At 39.8% G+C, this 16,728-nt stretch overlaps 1 protein-coding gene and 1 non-coding gene across 12 annotated transcripts in view; one reads left to right on the top strand and one right to left on the bottom strand.

Annotated features, from left to right (window-relative positions):
• The window catches only part of MIA2 (MIA SH3 domain ER export factor 2), a 135,987-nt gene extending 120,281 nt beyond the window's left edge, over positions 1-15,706 (top strand). For all 11 annotated transcript variants that reach the window (XM_066277885.1, XM_066277882.1, XM_066277881.1 and 8 more), the window contains 3 exons: positions 10,813-10,871; positions 13,351-13,570; positions 15,015-15,706. In XM_066277885.1, coding sequence (XP_066133982.1) covers positions 10,813-10,871; positions 13,351-13,570; positions 15,015-15,169 — 434 coding nt within the window. In that variant the 3' untranslated portion in view covers positions 15,170-15,706. The remainder of the gene's footprint in view (positions 1-10,812; positions 10,872-13,350; positions 13,571-15,014) is intronic.
• TRNAT-UGU (transfer RNA threonine (anticodon UGU)) lies at positions 4,660-4,735 on the bottom strand. Its single transcript has one exon. It is a non-coding gene; the product is annotated as a tRNA-Thr (tRNA).
• Positions 15,707-16,728: the final 1,022 nt, after the last annotated feature.

Genomic DNA, 16,728 nt, shown 5'->3' with positions numbered 1-16,728 from the left:
GGCTGTGGGTTTCTCATAGATGGCTTTTTATCATGTTGAGGTATGTTTCCTGTATTCCCACTTTGCTGAGAGTTTTGATCATGAATGGGTGCTGGATTTTATCAAATGCTTTTTCTGCATCTATTGAAATTATCATATGGTTTTTCTCCTTCTTTTTGTTTATGTGATGAATCACATTGATTGATTTACGAATATTGTACCAGCCTTGCCTTCCCAGAATAAATCCCACTTGATCATGGTGTATGATTTTTTCCATATATTGTTGGATCCGGTTTGCTAATATTTTGTTGAGGATTTTAGCATCTATATTCATCAGAGATATTGGCCTATAATTTTCTTTCTTTGTGTTGTCTTTGCCTGGTTTTGGAATCAGAATTATGCTCGCCTCCTAAAAGGAGCTTGGAAGTCTTCCTTCCTCTTGAATTTTTTGAAATAGTTTGAGAAGGATAGGAGTTCTTCTTTGAATATTTGGTAGAATTCCGTTGTGAAGCCATCGGGCCCTGGACTTTTCTTTGTTGGGAGTTTTTGATAACTATTTCGATCTCATTTGTTGTAATTGGTCCGTTTAGGTTTTCTGATTCTTCCAGATTGATTTTTGGAAGATTGTATGTTTTAAGGAATTTGTCCACTTTATCTAGGTTGTCTAGTTTTTTGGCATACAGTTCTTCATAGTATTTTCTTACAATATTTTGTATTTCTTTTGTGTCAGTTGTTATTTCTCCTCTCTTATTTCTAATTTTATTTATTTGAGTCCTCTCTCTCTTTTTCTTGGTGAGTCTAGTTAAAGGTTCATCGATCTTGTTTACCTTTTCAAAGAACCAGCTCCTAGTTTCATTGATCCTCTGTATTGTTTCTTTAGCCTCTATGTCATTTATTTCTGCTCTGATCTTTATTATTTCCTTCTTTCTACTACATTTGGGCTTTACTTGCTGTTCTTTTTCTAGTTCTTTTAGATGCAGGGTTAAGTTGTTTATTTGAGCTTTTTCTAGCTTCTGAAAGTGTGCCTGTAGTGCTATGAACTTCCCTCTCAGCACTGCTTTCGCTGTGTCCCATAAATTTTGAGTTGTTGTATGCTCATTGTCATTCGTTTCTAGGAATTTTTTTATTTCTTCTTTGATCTCATTCTTAAGCCATTCATTATTTAACACCCTGCTATTTAGTTTTCATGTGTTTGAGAATTTTTGAGCTTTTCTGCTGTGATTCATTTCTAGTTTCATGCCGTTGTGATCAGAGAAAGTGCTTGATATGATTTCAGTTTTCTTAAATTTGTTGAGAGCACTTTTGTGCCCTAACATGTGGTCTATCCTAGAGAATGTACCATGAGCACTTGAAAAGAATGTATATTCTGCTGCTTTAGGGTGAAAGGATCTGAAGATATCTATTAAATCGAGTTGATCTAGTGTTTCCAATAAGTCTGCTGTTTCTTTGTTAATTTTCTTTCTTGAGGATCTATCTAGTGATGTTAGTGGGGTATTGAAATCCCCTACTATTATAGTATTGCTGTTGATCTTGCCCTTTAAATCCATCAAAGTCTGTTGTATATATTTGGGTGCTCCTATATTAGGTGCATAGATATTTATAATAGTTATATCTTCCTGTTGGATTACTCCCTTTATCATTATGTAGTGGCCTTCTTTATCTCTTACTATATCCTTTGTTTTAAAGTCCAATTTGTCTGATATAAGTATTGCTACCCCAGCTTTTTTTTCATTTCTGTTTGCATGAAATGTTTTTTTCCATCCGTTTACCTTCAATCTATGTGTGTCTTTTGTTCTAAAGTGTGTCTCTTGTAGACAACATATGTATGGGTTCTGTTTTCTTATCCACGCAGCTACCCTATGTCTTTTGTTTGGATCATTTAATCCATATTTACATTTAAGGTTATTATTGATATGTAGTTATTTGTTGCCATTTTCTTCTTTAAAGGTGTATTCCTTTTTTGCTATATTCTTTTCCCACTTTGATCTGTTTACAACAGGCCCCTTAACATTCCTGCACCATTGGTTTGGTTGTAATGAATTCCTTGAGTTGTTTTTTGTCTGGGAAGCTTTTTATTTCTCCTTCAATTTTAAACGATAGCCTTGCTGGATAAAGTAGTCTTGGTTGTAAGTTATTGTTCTGCATTACTTTGAATATTTCTTGCCATTCCTTTCTGGCCTCAAGTGTTTCTGTTGAGAAGTCAGATGTCATCCTTATGGGGGCTCCTTTGCAGGTGATAACTTTTTTTTCTCTTGCAGCTTTTAATATTTTCTCTTTATCGCTTAGCTTTGGTATTTTAATTGTGATGTGTCTTGGTGTAGGTTTCTTTAGGTTTCTCTTTAATGGAGTCCTCTGTCCTTCTTGGACTTGTGAGAGTTTCTCTTGCATTAATTTAGGGAAGTTCTCAGCTATGATATTATTGAACAAAGTCTCTATCCCTTGTTCTTTTTCTTCTTCAGGAACCCCTATGATGTGGATGTTATTTCTCTTCATGTTGTCACAGAGCTCTCTAAGAGTTTCCTCTGACTTTTTGAGTCTTTTTTCTCTTTTCTTCTCTGCTTTCATGCCTTCATTCCAGTTGTCCTCTAACTCGCTGATTCGATCCTCTGCTTTATGTATCCTGTTTTTAATTCCTTCCATTGTGGTCTTTATTTCTGATATTGTATTTGTCATCTCCGACTGATTCTTTTTTATACTTGCTATTTCTTTATTTAGGTTTTCATAATGACCATCCATTGTTGTTCTAAGATCCCTAAGCATCCTTAGAATCATTATTTTGAACTCCGCATCTGGAAGTTTGATTATTTCCATATCACTCAGTTCATCTCTCGAAGGTGTCTCTTGTGGTTTCATTTGGATTGCACTCCTTTGTCTTCTCATCATCTGTTTTTGGGTGTTTTATTTGTAGAGTTGGTTGAGTCTAGGCTTGGTGTTGTCTGCCTCCAGTTTTCAGTTGTGTTATTTCTAGGTCTTCTTGGGTTGGTATCAGCTGTTATCTGTAATCCACTTTCAGATTTGGGCAGCTTTGAAGTCTTGATTTGTTTGTTTTCTTAACAGGTGATAGTCTTGTTTACTGATCTCAGCAGAGGTTTCGCTGAAACTGTATCCAGGAATGCGATGGATGTAACCTGAGACTTTGAAGGCCTCTTTAGCCAGCTAATCTCACTGGGGGCAGGGTGTTTTCTCAGCTTCAGTAGGGGGAGGTGTATCTCAGATCTCCATGGAGACCTGAGTTACTGCCCCTCCTCCCCACTTCTTGTTTTCAGCTGTGTCTTATTGTGCTGATTGGAGCTGGATCGATGTCCAGAGATCTCTGATCCGGAAGCACTTCAGCTCTGTTTTGTGAAAGGTTCCGTCCCTCCCCCAGCTATGGCCGCCTGCAGCACGGATGAGTCAGCTTTTTTAGTTCATTTCCTGCATTCCTTAGCCCCTCACAGTCTGTCCCTTTCCCTGTCCTTTCCACTTGGGAGATAAGCTGGTCTTTTCAACACACCTCGCTCTCTGGTCGCCAGGCAAGTGGCTGTGAGCAGTAGTTTCTGCTCTTTTCCCTCTGTGAGATCCTCTCTGGGCTCTCAGCCTCACCGACCCCCTCCGTTCCGGTAAGCAGAGGAGGTTCAGGCGCTCCCTACCAGGATTGTTGTGGCTTCTTCTTTGCTCCTTGGTTTTTGAGAGCTGTTCTTGCAGTTCAGAGTTGGTTTTTCATGCTGATTTTTCCTAAATTGATTTATATTCCAGTTTGGTGGTGAGAGCTGGGCATCTGTGCGTCTACCTACTCTGCTGCCATCTTTTTCTCTCTTGAATAAAGTTTTTTTAAAAATTCACAAAATAATACTTAACACATTGCAGACGGATCATGAGAATTCTCATGTTTTCTGTTCTAAGGCTTGTGGCCAATCACGAGAATACTCAGCTTTTCATTGTCATTTAGAGAGAAACAGTGTAACAGAAAATGCATTCACTGAAGCTAAAAATTACAAAAGAAATGAAAAGTGATTAGTCTCTTGTCAGTAATAAAAATAACTTTTAATATCAATTTGATATTTTTAAAGTGCTCAGTAACCATGGATAGTGATGAAGAACATGATAAAATTCTGGATATATTTGCTGAAAATTTATCAGATATTCCAAGTGAAACTGATGAAAGTTTTGACAGTGGCAGTGATATAGTTATTCTTTCAAAAAAGGGAAAAATAGTCATTTCAAGTGATTTTGAACCTGAAAGTTTGAACAGTTCCACACATGATTTTGAGTGTAATTTGCCTCTTGGTTGCCAAGATAATGATTAGTCAAAAGAGGACTTTCAACCTAATTTGGAAAAATTTGAAGGTAATTCTGGGATTACAGTTATACTGTCTGATTCTAAGGTCATCATTGAAGTCACCAACTTGTCTGATTTTTTTTGTATATTTCCGAAATTAGAAGCAGGGAGGCAGTCAGACTCCTGCATGCACCTGACGGGGATCCACCTGGCATGCCCACCAGGGGCAATGCTTTGCCCATCTGGGGCATTGCTTTGTTGTAGCTGGAGCCATTCTAGTGCCTAAGGTGGAAGCCATGGAGCCATCCTCAGTGCTCGGGCCAACGTTGCTCCAGTGGAGCCTTGGCTGCAGGAGGGGAAGAGAGAGACAGAGAGGAAGGAGAAGGGGAGGAGTGGAGAAGCAGATGGGTGCTTCTCCTGTGTGCCCTGGCCGGGAATCGAACCCAGGACTTCCACACACAGGACTGACGCTCTACCACTGAGCCAACTGGCCAGGGCTCCAACTTGTTTTTTGATGACGATCTGTTTGTACTATTTTGTCATCAATCGAACATATATTTTAACCAAAATTTGGGAAAGCACAAAATTTTGGAAGCAATAAAGTGGTCTCCAGTTACTCCCAACAGATATGAAGAAAGTTTTAGGGCTTATAGTGCTAATGGGGCATACTCGAAAGGATACTTGGAAAGAATATTGGTCTACAAATCCAGTTAGTTCTAGCTGTTCCATTGTTTCCTCAGATGTTGAGTTGAGATTATTTTGAACAAATCTGGACTTACTGGCATTTCGGTGACAATGCAAACATGACAAAATCTTCATTCAGGCTATTTAAAAATTCAATCTGTACTTGACCACTTTATTAGTAAATTTCAAACAATATATAAACCTATACCTGAATTATCATTAGATGAAGGCATGATTCCCTGGAGGGACATCTTCTTTTTAGAATTTACAACCCAGCTAAAATTATTAAGTATGGTTTACCTGTAAGAATGGTATGTGAGAACAAGACTGGGTATATTTGCAATATGGAAATTTACACAGATGAAGAAAAAAAATTGAATGACTCTATTCTTTCACTACTTTGGCCTTATCTGGAATTAGGGCATTACATATACCAAGATAACTTTTATAATAGCGTTTCAATTGTGGAAACTTTATTACTACATAAAACAAGAGTTTGCGGAACACTTTAAACAAATAGAGGCTTGCCAAAATGTTTAAAAGATGATGCATCTATGCTTAAAGGAGGTGAAATAACCTTCCAAGAAAAGATGTTGTACCTGACAAGGCAGTGGCTCAGTGGATAGAGCACTGGACTGGGATGCGGAGGACCCCGGTTTGAAGACCCAAGGTTGCCGGCTTGAGTGCGGGCTCATCCTGTTTGAGCATGGGCTCACCAGCTTGAGTGCAGGGTTGCTGGCTTGAGCATGGGATCATAGACCTGACCTCATGGTCGCTAGCTTGAGCCCAAAGGTTGCTGGCTTGAAGCCCAAAGTTGCTGGCTTGAGCAAGGGGTCACTCTCTCTGCTGTAGCACCCCCCCCCCATCGAAGCATATAAGAAAGCAATCTGTGACCTGACCAGGCAGTGGCGCAGTGGATAGAGTGTTGGACTGGGATGTGGAGGACCCAAGTTCGAGACCCTGAGGTCGCCAGCTTGAGCGCAGGTTCATCTGGTTTGAGCAAAGCTCACCAGCTTGGGCCCAAGGTCGCTGGCTTGAGCAAGGGGTTACTTGGTCTGCTGTAGCCCCATGGTCAAGGCACATATGAGAAAGCAATCAATAAACAACTAAGGTGCCACAACGAAAAACAGATGATTGGTGCTTCTCATCTCTCTCTATTCTGTCTGTCCCTATCTATCCCTCTGTCTGTCTCTATAAAAAAAAAAAAAGAAAAGAAAAGAAAGCAATCTGTGAACAACTAAGATGCTGCAATGAAGAATTGATGCTTCTCATATCTCTCCCTATTTGCCCTTGTCTGTACCTCCCTCTAACTCTTAGTAAAAAAAAAAGGTGACATTGTATTACTGATTTGGGAGGATAAAAGAGAAGTTTGAATTAGTTCAGCTATTCATGATGCTTCCTCTTGTGAACAAACCAGACTGCGTGTGAAACAGAGAAGACAAATTGGCATACTGGAGAGGAAATAAAGAAGTCAGTTTTCATTGTGCAGTACAGTAATATATACAAGGTATTGATCTTGCCAACCAATATCTTTCAACATGTAGTATCCTTAGAAAAACAATAAAATGGACGAAGAAAGTAGTGCTTTACCTGATTAGTTGTGGACTATTCAGTTCATTCAGGATTTATCAAGCGCTCAATCCAGGAAGCCGAGTAAGATACAAAGACTTTTCTTTTAATAAATAACTTCGAAATACAATGGATATTTAATTTTAAAGTTTGTCTTTAACATTTATGTAAAACGTTTTTTGTACTCATTCAATAGAAACTTATCTGACTACTGAGTAAAGCTAGCAAATAGAACTAGTGGTCCACAATGTGTTAAGTTACAATAAAAGGAAATGAGTAGGGAAGCAGACCTGTGGTCTAGATTTTTTATTATTAGTTATAATTAAATAAATTTTTGTTAGGCTTTTGAAATTGTTTCCCCCCTATTAATTTAAGCCTAATGAAAGGAAAATCTATGTATAATTAAGCAAGTGCTATTTAAAATTTTTTAGGGTTTTTTTTTTTTTGGTAATTAAACTATAGCCCATTAAGCAGATAATATTTAAGTGCTTATTTAGAAGGTGCCCTGCATGACATTGCAGACAATATGATTATAATAAGGTACAGTTTATTATAGTTACATTAATAACTAAATAGTGGGGAAAGACATGTATCGTTAATACTGGTGAGAATAGTAAGTCTCATACGAGAATATGCTGTGTTCACAGAATGGGAGAACACTTGTCTAGTTGAAGGTTCAGTGAGAACTCCCATGAGGGAGGTGCCATTTGCACTGCTTTTGAGAGAATTTGAAAAATTAATTGGGAATTGGGGACCTGTGCCAATAGTAATGAAGAGCATAAACAGTAAGAGAGAAAAGTGGTAGCGTGAACTGTACGGAAAATGGCTGTAATACTGAGGTATTAATCATTGACAAGGCCCTGGCTGGTTGGCTCAGCGGTAGAGCATCGGCCTGGCGTGCGGGGGACCCGGGTTCGATTCCCGGCCAGGGCACATAGGAGAAGCGCCCATTTGCTTCTCCACCCCCACTCCCTCCTTCCTTTCTGTCTCTCTCTTCCCCTCCCGCAGCCAAGGCTCCATTGGAGCAAAGATGGCCCGGGCGCTGGGGATGGCTCCTTGGCCTCTGCCCCAGGCGCTAGAGTGGCTCTGGTCGCAGCAGAGCGACACCCCAGAGGGGCAGAGCATCGCCCCCTGGTGGGCAGAGCGTTGCCCCTGGTGGGCGTGCCGGGTGGATCCCGGTCGGGCACATGCGGGAGTCTGTCTGACTGTCTCTCCCCATTTCCAGCTTCAGAAAAATACAAAAAAAAAAAAAAAAAATCATTGACAAAGCCTTATGAGGATTAAATGATTATGAGGATTAAATGAGTTAATGTGTGTGAAAGTGTTTTGTGAATAGAAGAATTTTATATAAACATTAATATATGACTATTTCTCTGTCAGTATTTGGTATTTATATGAAGGAGAATGATGAGAGATAAGGTTAAATCACCACAACTACTAGTGCTCATTAAGCCTTCATTGAATGAAAGTGCATTATCTCATTTAGTCTTCACTGTGAACCTGTGAAGTAGACACTGGTATCCTCATTTTAGAGGTGAAGAAACTGAGGCTCAGAAAGGTATGCAAGATCTTAGGATAGGAAATATCTGAGGCAGAATATGAACAAGTGTCTCTCTGACTTAAGCCATGATCTTGGGTCCCTATTAAAGATTTTTTAATTGAAATGAGAGTGTAGTAGACCCAGCCATTTATGCACTAAATATTTGTAGAATGCTTACTGTATACAAGCATTATGGAAATTGTTCTATTTCAGTGGTGAACAGGAGCTCAGCATTCCTTATACCTTCAGGTTTAGTAAAGGCATATAGCAGCTGCATGACATAGTGACAAAGTAGTGAGTACAAAATGTTATGAGAGCAGATGGAGCACTCACCAAGATGAGGTGTTAGTGTTTGAGTATGGGGTAGTTAAGAAAATCTTGGAGGAAGTGACATAGACGCTAAGAATTAAAGGAGGAGTTAGCTGGGCCAGAATGATGGTGATGTTTCAGGAGAAGAGAATAGCATCTTTAAAGATTTAGAGTTAAGAGTACCTCGTAGGTTATGGCTGTAACATGGAGTATATGTCTTGGAATATTGAAACTAGTGAAGAGGTAAGTGGTGCATGCAGTTTTTGCAGACCTGTTCTGAAATTTGGACCTCATTCACAGAGTAAATACATTAATGTATTTAAAATAGGGAAATAATATAATTTGGGTAACTTTTTAGGAGACTTGACAGGAATCCACATGGGTGATGATATAGAGGGGATAGGTAAATGGAAACAGAGATAGGGAAAATAGAATTGAGAGGATTTAGGATTGAAGGCATGTGGGAGGGAAAAGAAGTGATCTTGGCTGATGCCCAGGTTCCTGGCGGTGGTATCTGGGCCATTCATTGTTTCAGACAAGGAACAGGGAGCAGCAGGAAATTTGACAAGAAAGATTATAAGTTACATTTTGAACTTACAAATTAGTAGTACCTTTGATACACCTGCATGAATATTCAAGTCAGCAGTTCAAGTTTTCAAGTCCTAAGGGAAATATCTAGATTGGAATTATACACCTGAGTCATTAATAGTATACATCAAATCAAAGCTATAGGAGTAGAGGGGATTTCTCAAAGAGGAAGTGAGAGGAGAATAGGGCTGAAGGTAGAACTCTGAGGAGACCACCGTGTAAGGAATGGTCAGAGGTAGTGGAACCCACCAAAGAGACTGAAGAGCAGTGGTTAGAAAGAAGAGATGGAGAGAAGGAAAGGTAGCATCACAGAAATTAAAGGCTGAGGCCCTGGTCATTTGGCTCAGTGGATAGAGCCTTGGCCCAGCCTGTTCTGGGTTTGATTCCTGGTCAAGGCACACATGAGAAGCATCCATCTGCTTCTCTTCTCCCTCTCCTGCTTCTCTCTCTCTTCTCCTCTCATAGCCAGTGGCTCCATTTGTTTGAGTGTCGGCCCCAGGCACTGTGGATAGCTTGGTAGATTCGAGCATCAGCCTCAGATAGGGGTTGCCAGGTGGATCCTGATTGGGGCACTTGCAGGAGTCTGTCTATATCCCCTCCTCTCACTTAAAAAAAAAAAGAAATTAAAAGGATTTCTTTTAATTCTCTGAGAGGATTTAAAGAAGGGATCAGTCAACAATGGTGAAAAATAACATAAGGACTAACTGTGTCTTTTAATTTAGCAAAACAAAGACTGTTTTTGATCTTGAGGAAAACAGTTTCAGTGAAACAGTTGATATTACAAATAGAGTATAGTAAAATGAGAACAAAATGGGAGGAATCCTGAACAATTTGATTGTTAAGAAGAGAGGTGGCTAGTTATAGGGGGATTCTCTGCCTCATTTTTACATAGCAGTTGGGACAGACTTGCAGAAAGGGAGGAATAAGGCAACAAAGAGAAGGAAATCCCTGAAGAAGATGGAGAGAAGGGATTTTGAGTACAGAATCGGGGTTATAGATTGTATAGAAGGATCCTTTTCCATGATAATAAGAGGAAAGATCATAGGAATATAGTTGCTATTACAGTTAAGTTTGATTATAGAAAATTAAGGGAGTTTCTAACTCCTACTGGTATAGTAGGTTTGAAATTATGGAGGAGAAAACTGGCTTAGGAGACTCAAGACAGAAAGCTAGGCAATGGGCAGCTGAAAGTATGGCTGGAGAGCTGTCAGCCTGGCACGATGCCAGTCTACATGGCTTTGTGGGTTTTTTTACTCCCAGACATGCTAAGTGGCTCAGGTATAAGAAGAGTGGAAGCAGAAGGTTGGATTACTATAGAGCTGGAGTGTTCTCAGAGACTGAGCAGTTCTTTTTTTATTTTACTTTTATTTTTTACGAGACTGAGCAGTTCTTGATAACAAAGTTTAATAACATTTATTTAGAAACAGTGGCTAACCTGGGCATCAGCCATGATTGCTTCTTTGAATGCTAGTGTATGCTACCTGATGGAGGAATGAGGAAGGTAGGATTAGAGGGAGGAAAAGAAGGAGCAAAGGAGGGAGAGAGGGATAAAAGAAAGGAAGTAAGGGGAGAAAAATGAAGGAAGGAAGGAAAAATGAAAGGAAGGAGGGTGAGAAATGCTGCTTCCTAGAAATTTCATGATGCTGCTTTTAGCACGTTTGCCTAGAAACAAGCTGCCACATGCCTTTGCAGGACTCTTAAGTCTGCCCAAAATTCCAAGGGACCTCAGGCTGCTCTTGTGGCCATAATACAGGTTGCTGGTGTCAAGCTGGTTTATGTGTTGACAAGGGGAGTGGGAAAGTATCAGTGTCCTTTGTGATTTGAAGCTATTCTAGGAATGGGGTGATAAGTCATATATTTTTCATGGTTTAATTTTTATGTCTAGATGGGCCAAAGTCTTCGGAAGTGGAATCCAGTAGAAATGATAGCAAAGACGATCTTGGTGTAAGTATTGAAAATGTAATTTTATCCATTATTCAGGAGCTTTCAAATTTCTTAGTTTACTATGAACAGAAATTTAACTAGCCATCTAGTTTTTAATGTAACCCTTTTTCTTTCATTTTGATAAATATACATATAAGATGCTCCCATGAGCCCTGGCCGGTTGGCTCAGTGGTAGAGCGTCGGCCTGGCGTGCGGGGGACCCGGGTTCGATTCCTGGCCAGGGCACATAGGAGAAGCGCCTATTTGCTTCTCCACCCCCAACCCCTCCTTCCTCTCTGTCTCTCTCTTCCCCTCCTGCAGCCAAGGCTCCATTGGAGCAAAGATGGCCCGGGCGCTGGGGATGGCTCCTTGGCCTCTGCCCTAGGTGCTAGAGTGGCTCTGGTCGCGGTAGAGTGACGCCCTGGAGGAGCAGAGCATCGCCCCCTGGTGGGCAGAGCGTCGCCCCTGGTGGGCGTGCCGGGTGGATCCCGGTCGGGCGCATGCGGGAGTCTGTCTGACTGTCTCTCCCCGTTTCCACCTTCAGAAAAATACAAAAAAAAAAAGATGCTCCTATGTATAAGACGCACCTAATTTTGAGGCCTGAAATTTGGAAAAATATATATACATGAAGTCATTGAACTCAAGTATTATTCATCATAAAATTCATATAACCCTTCATCAATCACTGTCAAAACTCCCATCCATTAGCTTGTCTTCATCTGCGTCTATCACTGTCTTCAACAATGAGCGTAAAAACAAGTACGAAAAAGCAAGAAGTGCAAGTAAAAAAAATCTACAACCACTGTATAAGACACACCCAGATTTTAGACCCGAAATTTTTCGGAAAACAGTGCATCTTATATGTGGGGAAATACGGTACTTTTTTTTTTTTTGTACTTTTCCGAAGCTGGAAACTGGGACACAGTCAGACAGATTCCTGCATGCGCCCGACCGGGATCCACCCGGCACGCCCACCAGGGGGCAATGCTCTGCCCATCCGGGGTGTCGCTCTGTCGCGACCAGAGCCATTCTAGCACCTGAGGCAGAGGCCACGGAGCCATCCTCAGTGCCCAGGCCATCTTTTGCTCCAGTGGAGCCTCTGCTGCGGGAGGGGAAGAGAGAGACAGAGAGGAAGGAGAGGGGGAGGGGTGGAGAAGCAGATGGGTGCTTATTCTGTGTGCCCTGGCGGGGAATCAAACCCGGGACTTCTGCACGCCAGGCCGACGCTCTACCACTGAGCCAACTGGTCAGGGCAGTACTTTCTATTTAACATTATAGCTGTTCTTTTCTGGAATGTACCTGATGGTGATAAAATACAACTTACATATTGAAATGTGTCCACAAACTAGAAAAGTGCTAGTCATCCTGGTCCCTACCACCCACTAGTGGGCATTCCAGCTTTCATGGTGGGCAGTAGCGGAGCAACCAAAGTATAAATAAAAATATAGATTTGACTCTACTATAGTAAGTTGTTTTATAAAGATTTATTCTGCCAAACTTAGTGAAAATCTGACATAAAGTACTTGGTAAGTAATTATTATTATATGCTTTATCTTGCTGTATCTCTGCTTTATAAATTTTATAAAGTAAAGTTACTTCCCTACTTTATAAATCACCATTACTATGGACAGGTGGGCGGTTAGAAAATTTTACTACTAACAGGGATACAAAAGTGGGCGGTAGGTATAAAAAGGTTGACTACCCCTGAACTAGAGGCTTGAGTTGTTTTACTATAGTTAAGCAAGAATTTGGATTTTCTCCCTTGGATTTTTATTTGAATGTCTGTTTGTTTTTACAGAGACAGAGAGTGAGTCAGAGAGAGGGATAGATAGGGACAGACAGACAGGAACGGAGAGAGATGAGAAGCATCAATCATTAGTTTTTCATTGCACGTTGCAACACCTTAGTTGTTCATTGATTTCTTTCCCATATGTGCCTTGACCGCAGGCCTTCAGTAGACCGAGTAACCCCTTGCTGGAGCCAGCGACCTTGGGTTCAAGCTAGTGGGCTTTTTTTTTGCTCAAACCAGATGAGCCCGCACTCAAGCTGGCGACCACGGGGTCTTGAACCTGGGTCCTCCGCATCCCAGTCCGACGCTCTATCCACTGCGCCACTGCCTGGTTAGGCTATTTGAATGTTTTAAAGTGTATTTTTGTTGTTATGTTTACAATTTTGATTTTGATTACCTTATTTTATGTTGAAAGTATAAACATAAGCATCTTTTTTTCAGTATATGCTTATAAAAGAATATATTTTTGTATTCTTTTGTTATATCTTTAGTCGGAATATCACTTTGTTGGTTAAAGCTGCTTCTGCTGAATTAATAAACTATTTGTGACAGCAAAAATCTCTCTGATGTAGAAAACTGAATCTTTGGAGCCTTTTATGACTATCGCCGACTCCTTTCTGCCTAGCTGTCTAGGTTCCTTAGGCTTTCTAAGAAAATGATGACAAATTTTGCTATTATTTTTAGTGATTGCTATATGTCAATTTGTTACAGAATTTTAATGTGCCTGATGCATCTCTGCCCCCCAAAAGCGAAGCTACTGGCCCTGGCTTTGTTCCTCCAGTCAGAGGTCCATTGTTTCCAGTGGATGCAAGGGGCCTGTTGATGAGAAGAGGTCTTCCTTTTCCTCCACCTCCAGGGGGCATGTATGGAGCTTCACGTGATTATTTTCCTCCAGGGGACTTTCCTGGTCCACCACTGCCTCCATTTGCAAGTATGCTTTCTAAATTTAATATATATTTTATAGAGTAAGTCAGATATATTAAGTCTACTTTCTATTTGTGTAGTAATATAGTAGAGGGAAACTTTCTTCACATTTTTGTGAGTGTACTGCTACTCTTCATAATTTGGAAGGCAACCAATCATCAGTAGACTACTGAGGTTTCAACTTGACTCATCTCAGTAATGTGGAACTATTTCTGTATTTCCCTTGTCAAGAAAATCACTTGCTTTTTGTAGTAGTCTTATGTTAAGATTGAATTTATTTTTATCTCATTTCATAGAAACTGGTTACTATAAGCCCTGGCCGGTTGGCTCAGTGGTAGAGCGTCGGCCTGGCGTGCAGGAGTCCCAGGTTTGATTCCTGGCCAGGGCACACAGGAGAAGCGCCCATCTGCTTCTCCACCCCTCCCCCTTTCCTTCCTCTCTGTCTCTCTCTTCCCCTCCCACAGCCGAGGCTCCATTGGAGCAAAGTTGGCCTGGGCGCTGAGGATGGCTCTGTGGCCTCTGCCTCAGGTGCTAGAATGGCTCTGGTTGCAACAGAGCGACACCCCAGATGGGCAGAGCATCGCCCCCTGGTGGGCATGCCGGGTGGATCACAGTTGGGCGCATGTGGGAGTCTCTCTGACTGCCTCCCCATTTCCAACTTCAGAAAAATACAAAAAGAAAAAAAAAAAGAAAAGAAACTGGTTACTATGCCAATTAGGAAAAATAATTACAACTTATATTTTAGCATTAAAATTACTGGTTAACATATTTTTTAAAGTCCTTTTTTAAAGTAGTTCTCATGCCGTCCTACTTACTTAAAACCTAAAATGTGTTTGGACTAATTGTTGAATTTATTGAAATTCTTTCACAGCCTCACATCAGAAAAATGGAATAATTTTTTGCCTTTATATCTATACATTGCTGTTTTGAACTGTAGTTTTTTACAGAATATACATATGATTACCAAGTACTAGACAGAATTGTATTATTTGCCTAATGTGGTGATTACTTTTCTTATTCCTCCTCCATTTTAGGTGTGAATTAAAATGAATTTTATTTGAGGACTTTTAAGGCAGTGGTTGATATAAGTGTAAATGTTTTATGATAATACCAAATTTGAACTGGGAATAACTGAATTTTAAGTCTTTTGAAAATTCCATTACATTAAACTTTTTAAAAGTAGGTTTGTGTACTTTGAAATAATTCCTTTTAAAAAGTATTAAGATGTTGAATTTTCATAAGACAAGAAGTGGTCTAAAATCCCCTTTGAAGAAAGCATGTTTTTCTTTAATGTTGTAAAAGTTCATTTGTTAGGTCAACTAATTATTCTAGAGTCAATTTTTGAATGTAAAGATAAGTACTGACAGTTATAATATAAGCTAGTGATTTATTAAGGCTGTACCACAAGTGCCTAAAGTTTAAAAATATCTTTTATTAATCTCTTTGAACAGTGAGAAATATCTACTCACCAAGAGCTTTTCCTCATTATCTTCCCCCAAGAGCTGGATTTTTCCCCTTCCCTGCACCCCAACCCCCACATCCTGAAAGTAGAAGTGAGGGCCCATCAGGGGTGATGCCATCTTCAAATGAGCCTACTACCGAGTGAACATCCAGAACTACAAGAAACTTGACAATATTTTTGGATCTCTTCAAAAGTAATTATTTTTCTTTTTTAATTTTAATTTTATTTTTTTAATGAAAATAATTGGGATCTCACATAAGATCATATAGGTTTCAAGTGTACATTTCTAGGATTCATGATCCGTCTCAAAAGTAATTTTTACTTCTCTTATTTTCAGTTTAAGTAACAGCTGTTACTTAAGTGATTATACTTATGCTCAAATTAGAGCTTAATGGAATTACATTCTCAGGATAGTATTTTGTAAATAAAGATGATTTAAATATGAATTTTATGAGTAAATTATTTCTACTTTATTTTATTCTACATAGTATAATTATTTTGTTTTGATTAATGAATCTACTATCACATGAACAATAATAGGAGTTTCCTATATGTAATCTTGCAGTTGGGGATGTTTTAAACTCCAAAGGCTATGTCTTTATGCCAAGAACTGTATTTATGGTTGGAGACAAATGTAAAAGTAACTTTATGCTCAATGAAATAAATTTTAATTGATTTAAACACCTGTTTGGCATTGATAATAAAATGAGCTAGTTTTTCCGTAAGTGTAGTTACCTTAGTTAGTTGTCATTTCTCCCAATACACAACCATATGCTGCCTTCGGGAGACACATCTAAGCTACAAGGACAAAACTAGACTCTAAGTGAAAGCTTGGAAAACAATTCTCTGAGCAAATAATACCCAAAGAAAAGCAGGTGTAGCCATACTTACATCTGACAATACTGACTTTAAGACAACAGAAGTAACAAGAGACAAAGATGTACATTTCATAATGATAAAGAGGACGCTATATGAAGAAAATATAACACTTCTTAATATATATGCACTGAGTCAGGGAGCACCAAAATATATAAGACATCTAAGATCGAAAAACAGAATGGACAAAAACACAATCATACTTAGAGACCTCAACACACCATTGACATCTTTAGATAGATCATTCAAACAGAAAATCAATAAAGAAATACCGGCCTTAAATGACACATTTGATCAAATAGACATACTAGATATTTATAGAACATTTTGTCTCAGAACATCAGATTTCTACATTTTTTTCTAGTGTGCATCCAACATTCTCAAGGATAGACCATATGTTGGGCCACAAAACTAGCCTCAACAAATTCAAGAATATGAATTTATACCAAGCATGTTTTCTGACCATAAGCCTCTGAAAAAGAGGTTTTTACTTTTTGGTTTTTTTTTTTTTCATTTTTCCGAAGCTGGAAATGGGGAGGCAGTCAGACAGACTCCCGCATGCGCCCCACCAGGATCCACCTGGCATACCCACCAGGGGGTGATGTTCTGCCCCTCTGGGGGGTTGCTCTCTTGCATCCAGAGCCATTCTAGCTCCTGAAGCAGAGGCCACAGAGCCATCCCCAGCGCCCGGGCCATCTTTTGCTCCAGTGGAGCCCTGGCTGCAGGAGGGGAAGAGAGAGACAGAGAGGAAGGAGAGGGGGAGGGGTGGAGAAGCAGATGGGTGCTTCTCCTGTGTGCCCTGGCCGGGAATCGAACCTGGGACTCCT

This window comes from Saccopteryx bilineata, chromosome 4 (genome assembly GCF_036850765.1).
Source record: "Saccopteryx bilineata isolate mSacBil1 chromosome 4, mSacBil1_pri_phased_curated, whole genome shotgun sequence".
NCBI lineage: Eukaryota > Metazoa > Chordata > Mammalia > Chiroptera > Emballonuridae > Saccopteryx > Saccopteryx bilineata.
Note: the sequence above shows the minus strand (reverse complement) of the source record. Positions and strands in the feature narration are given on the sequence as shown.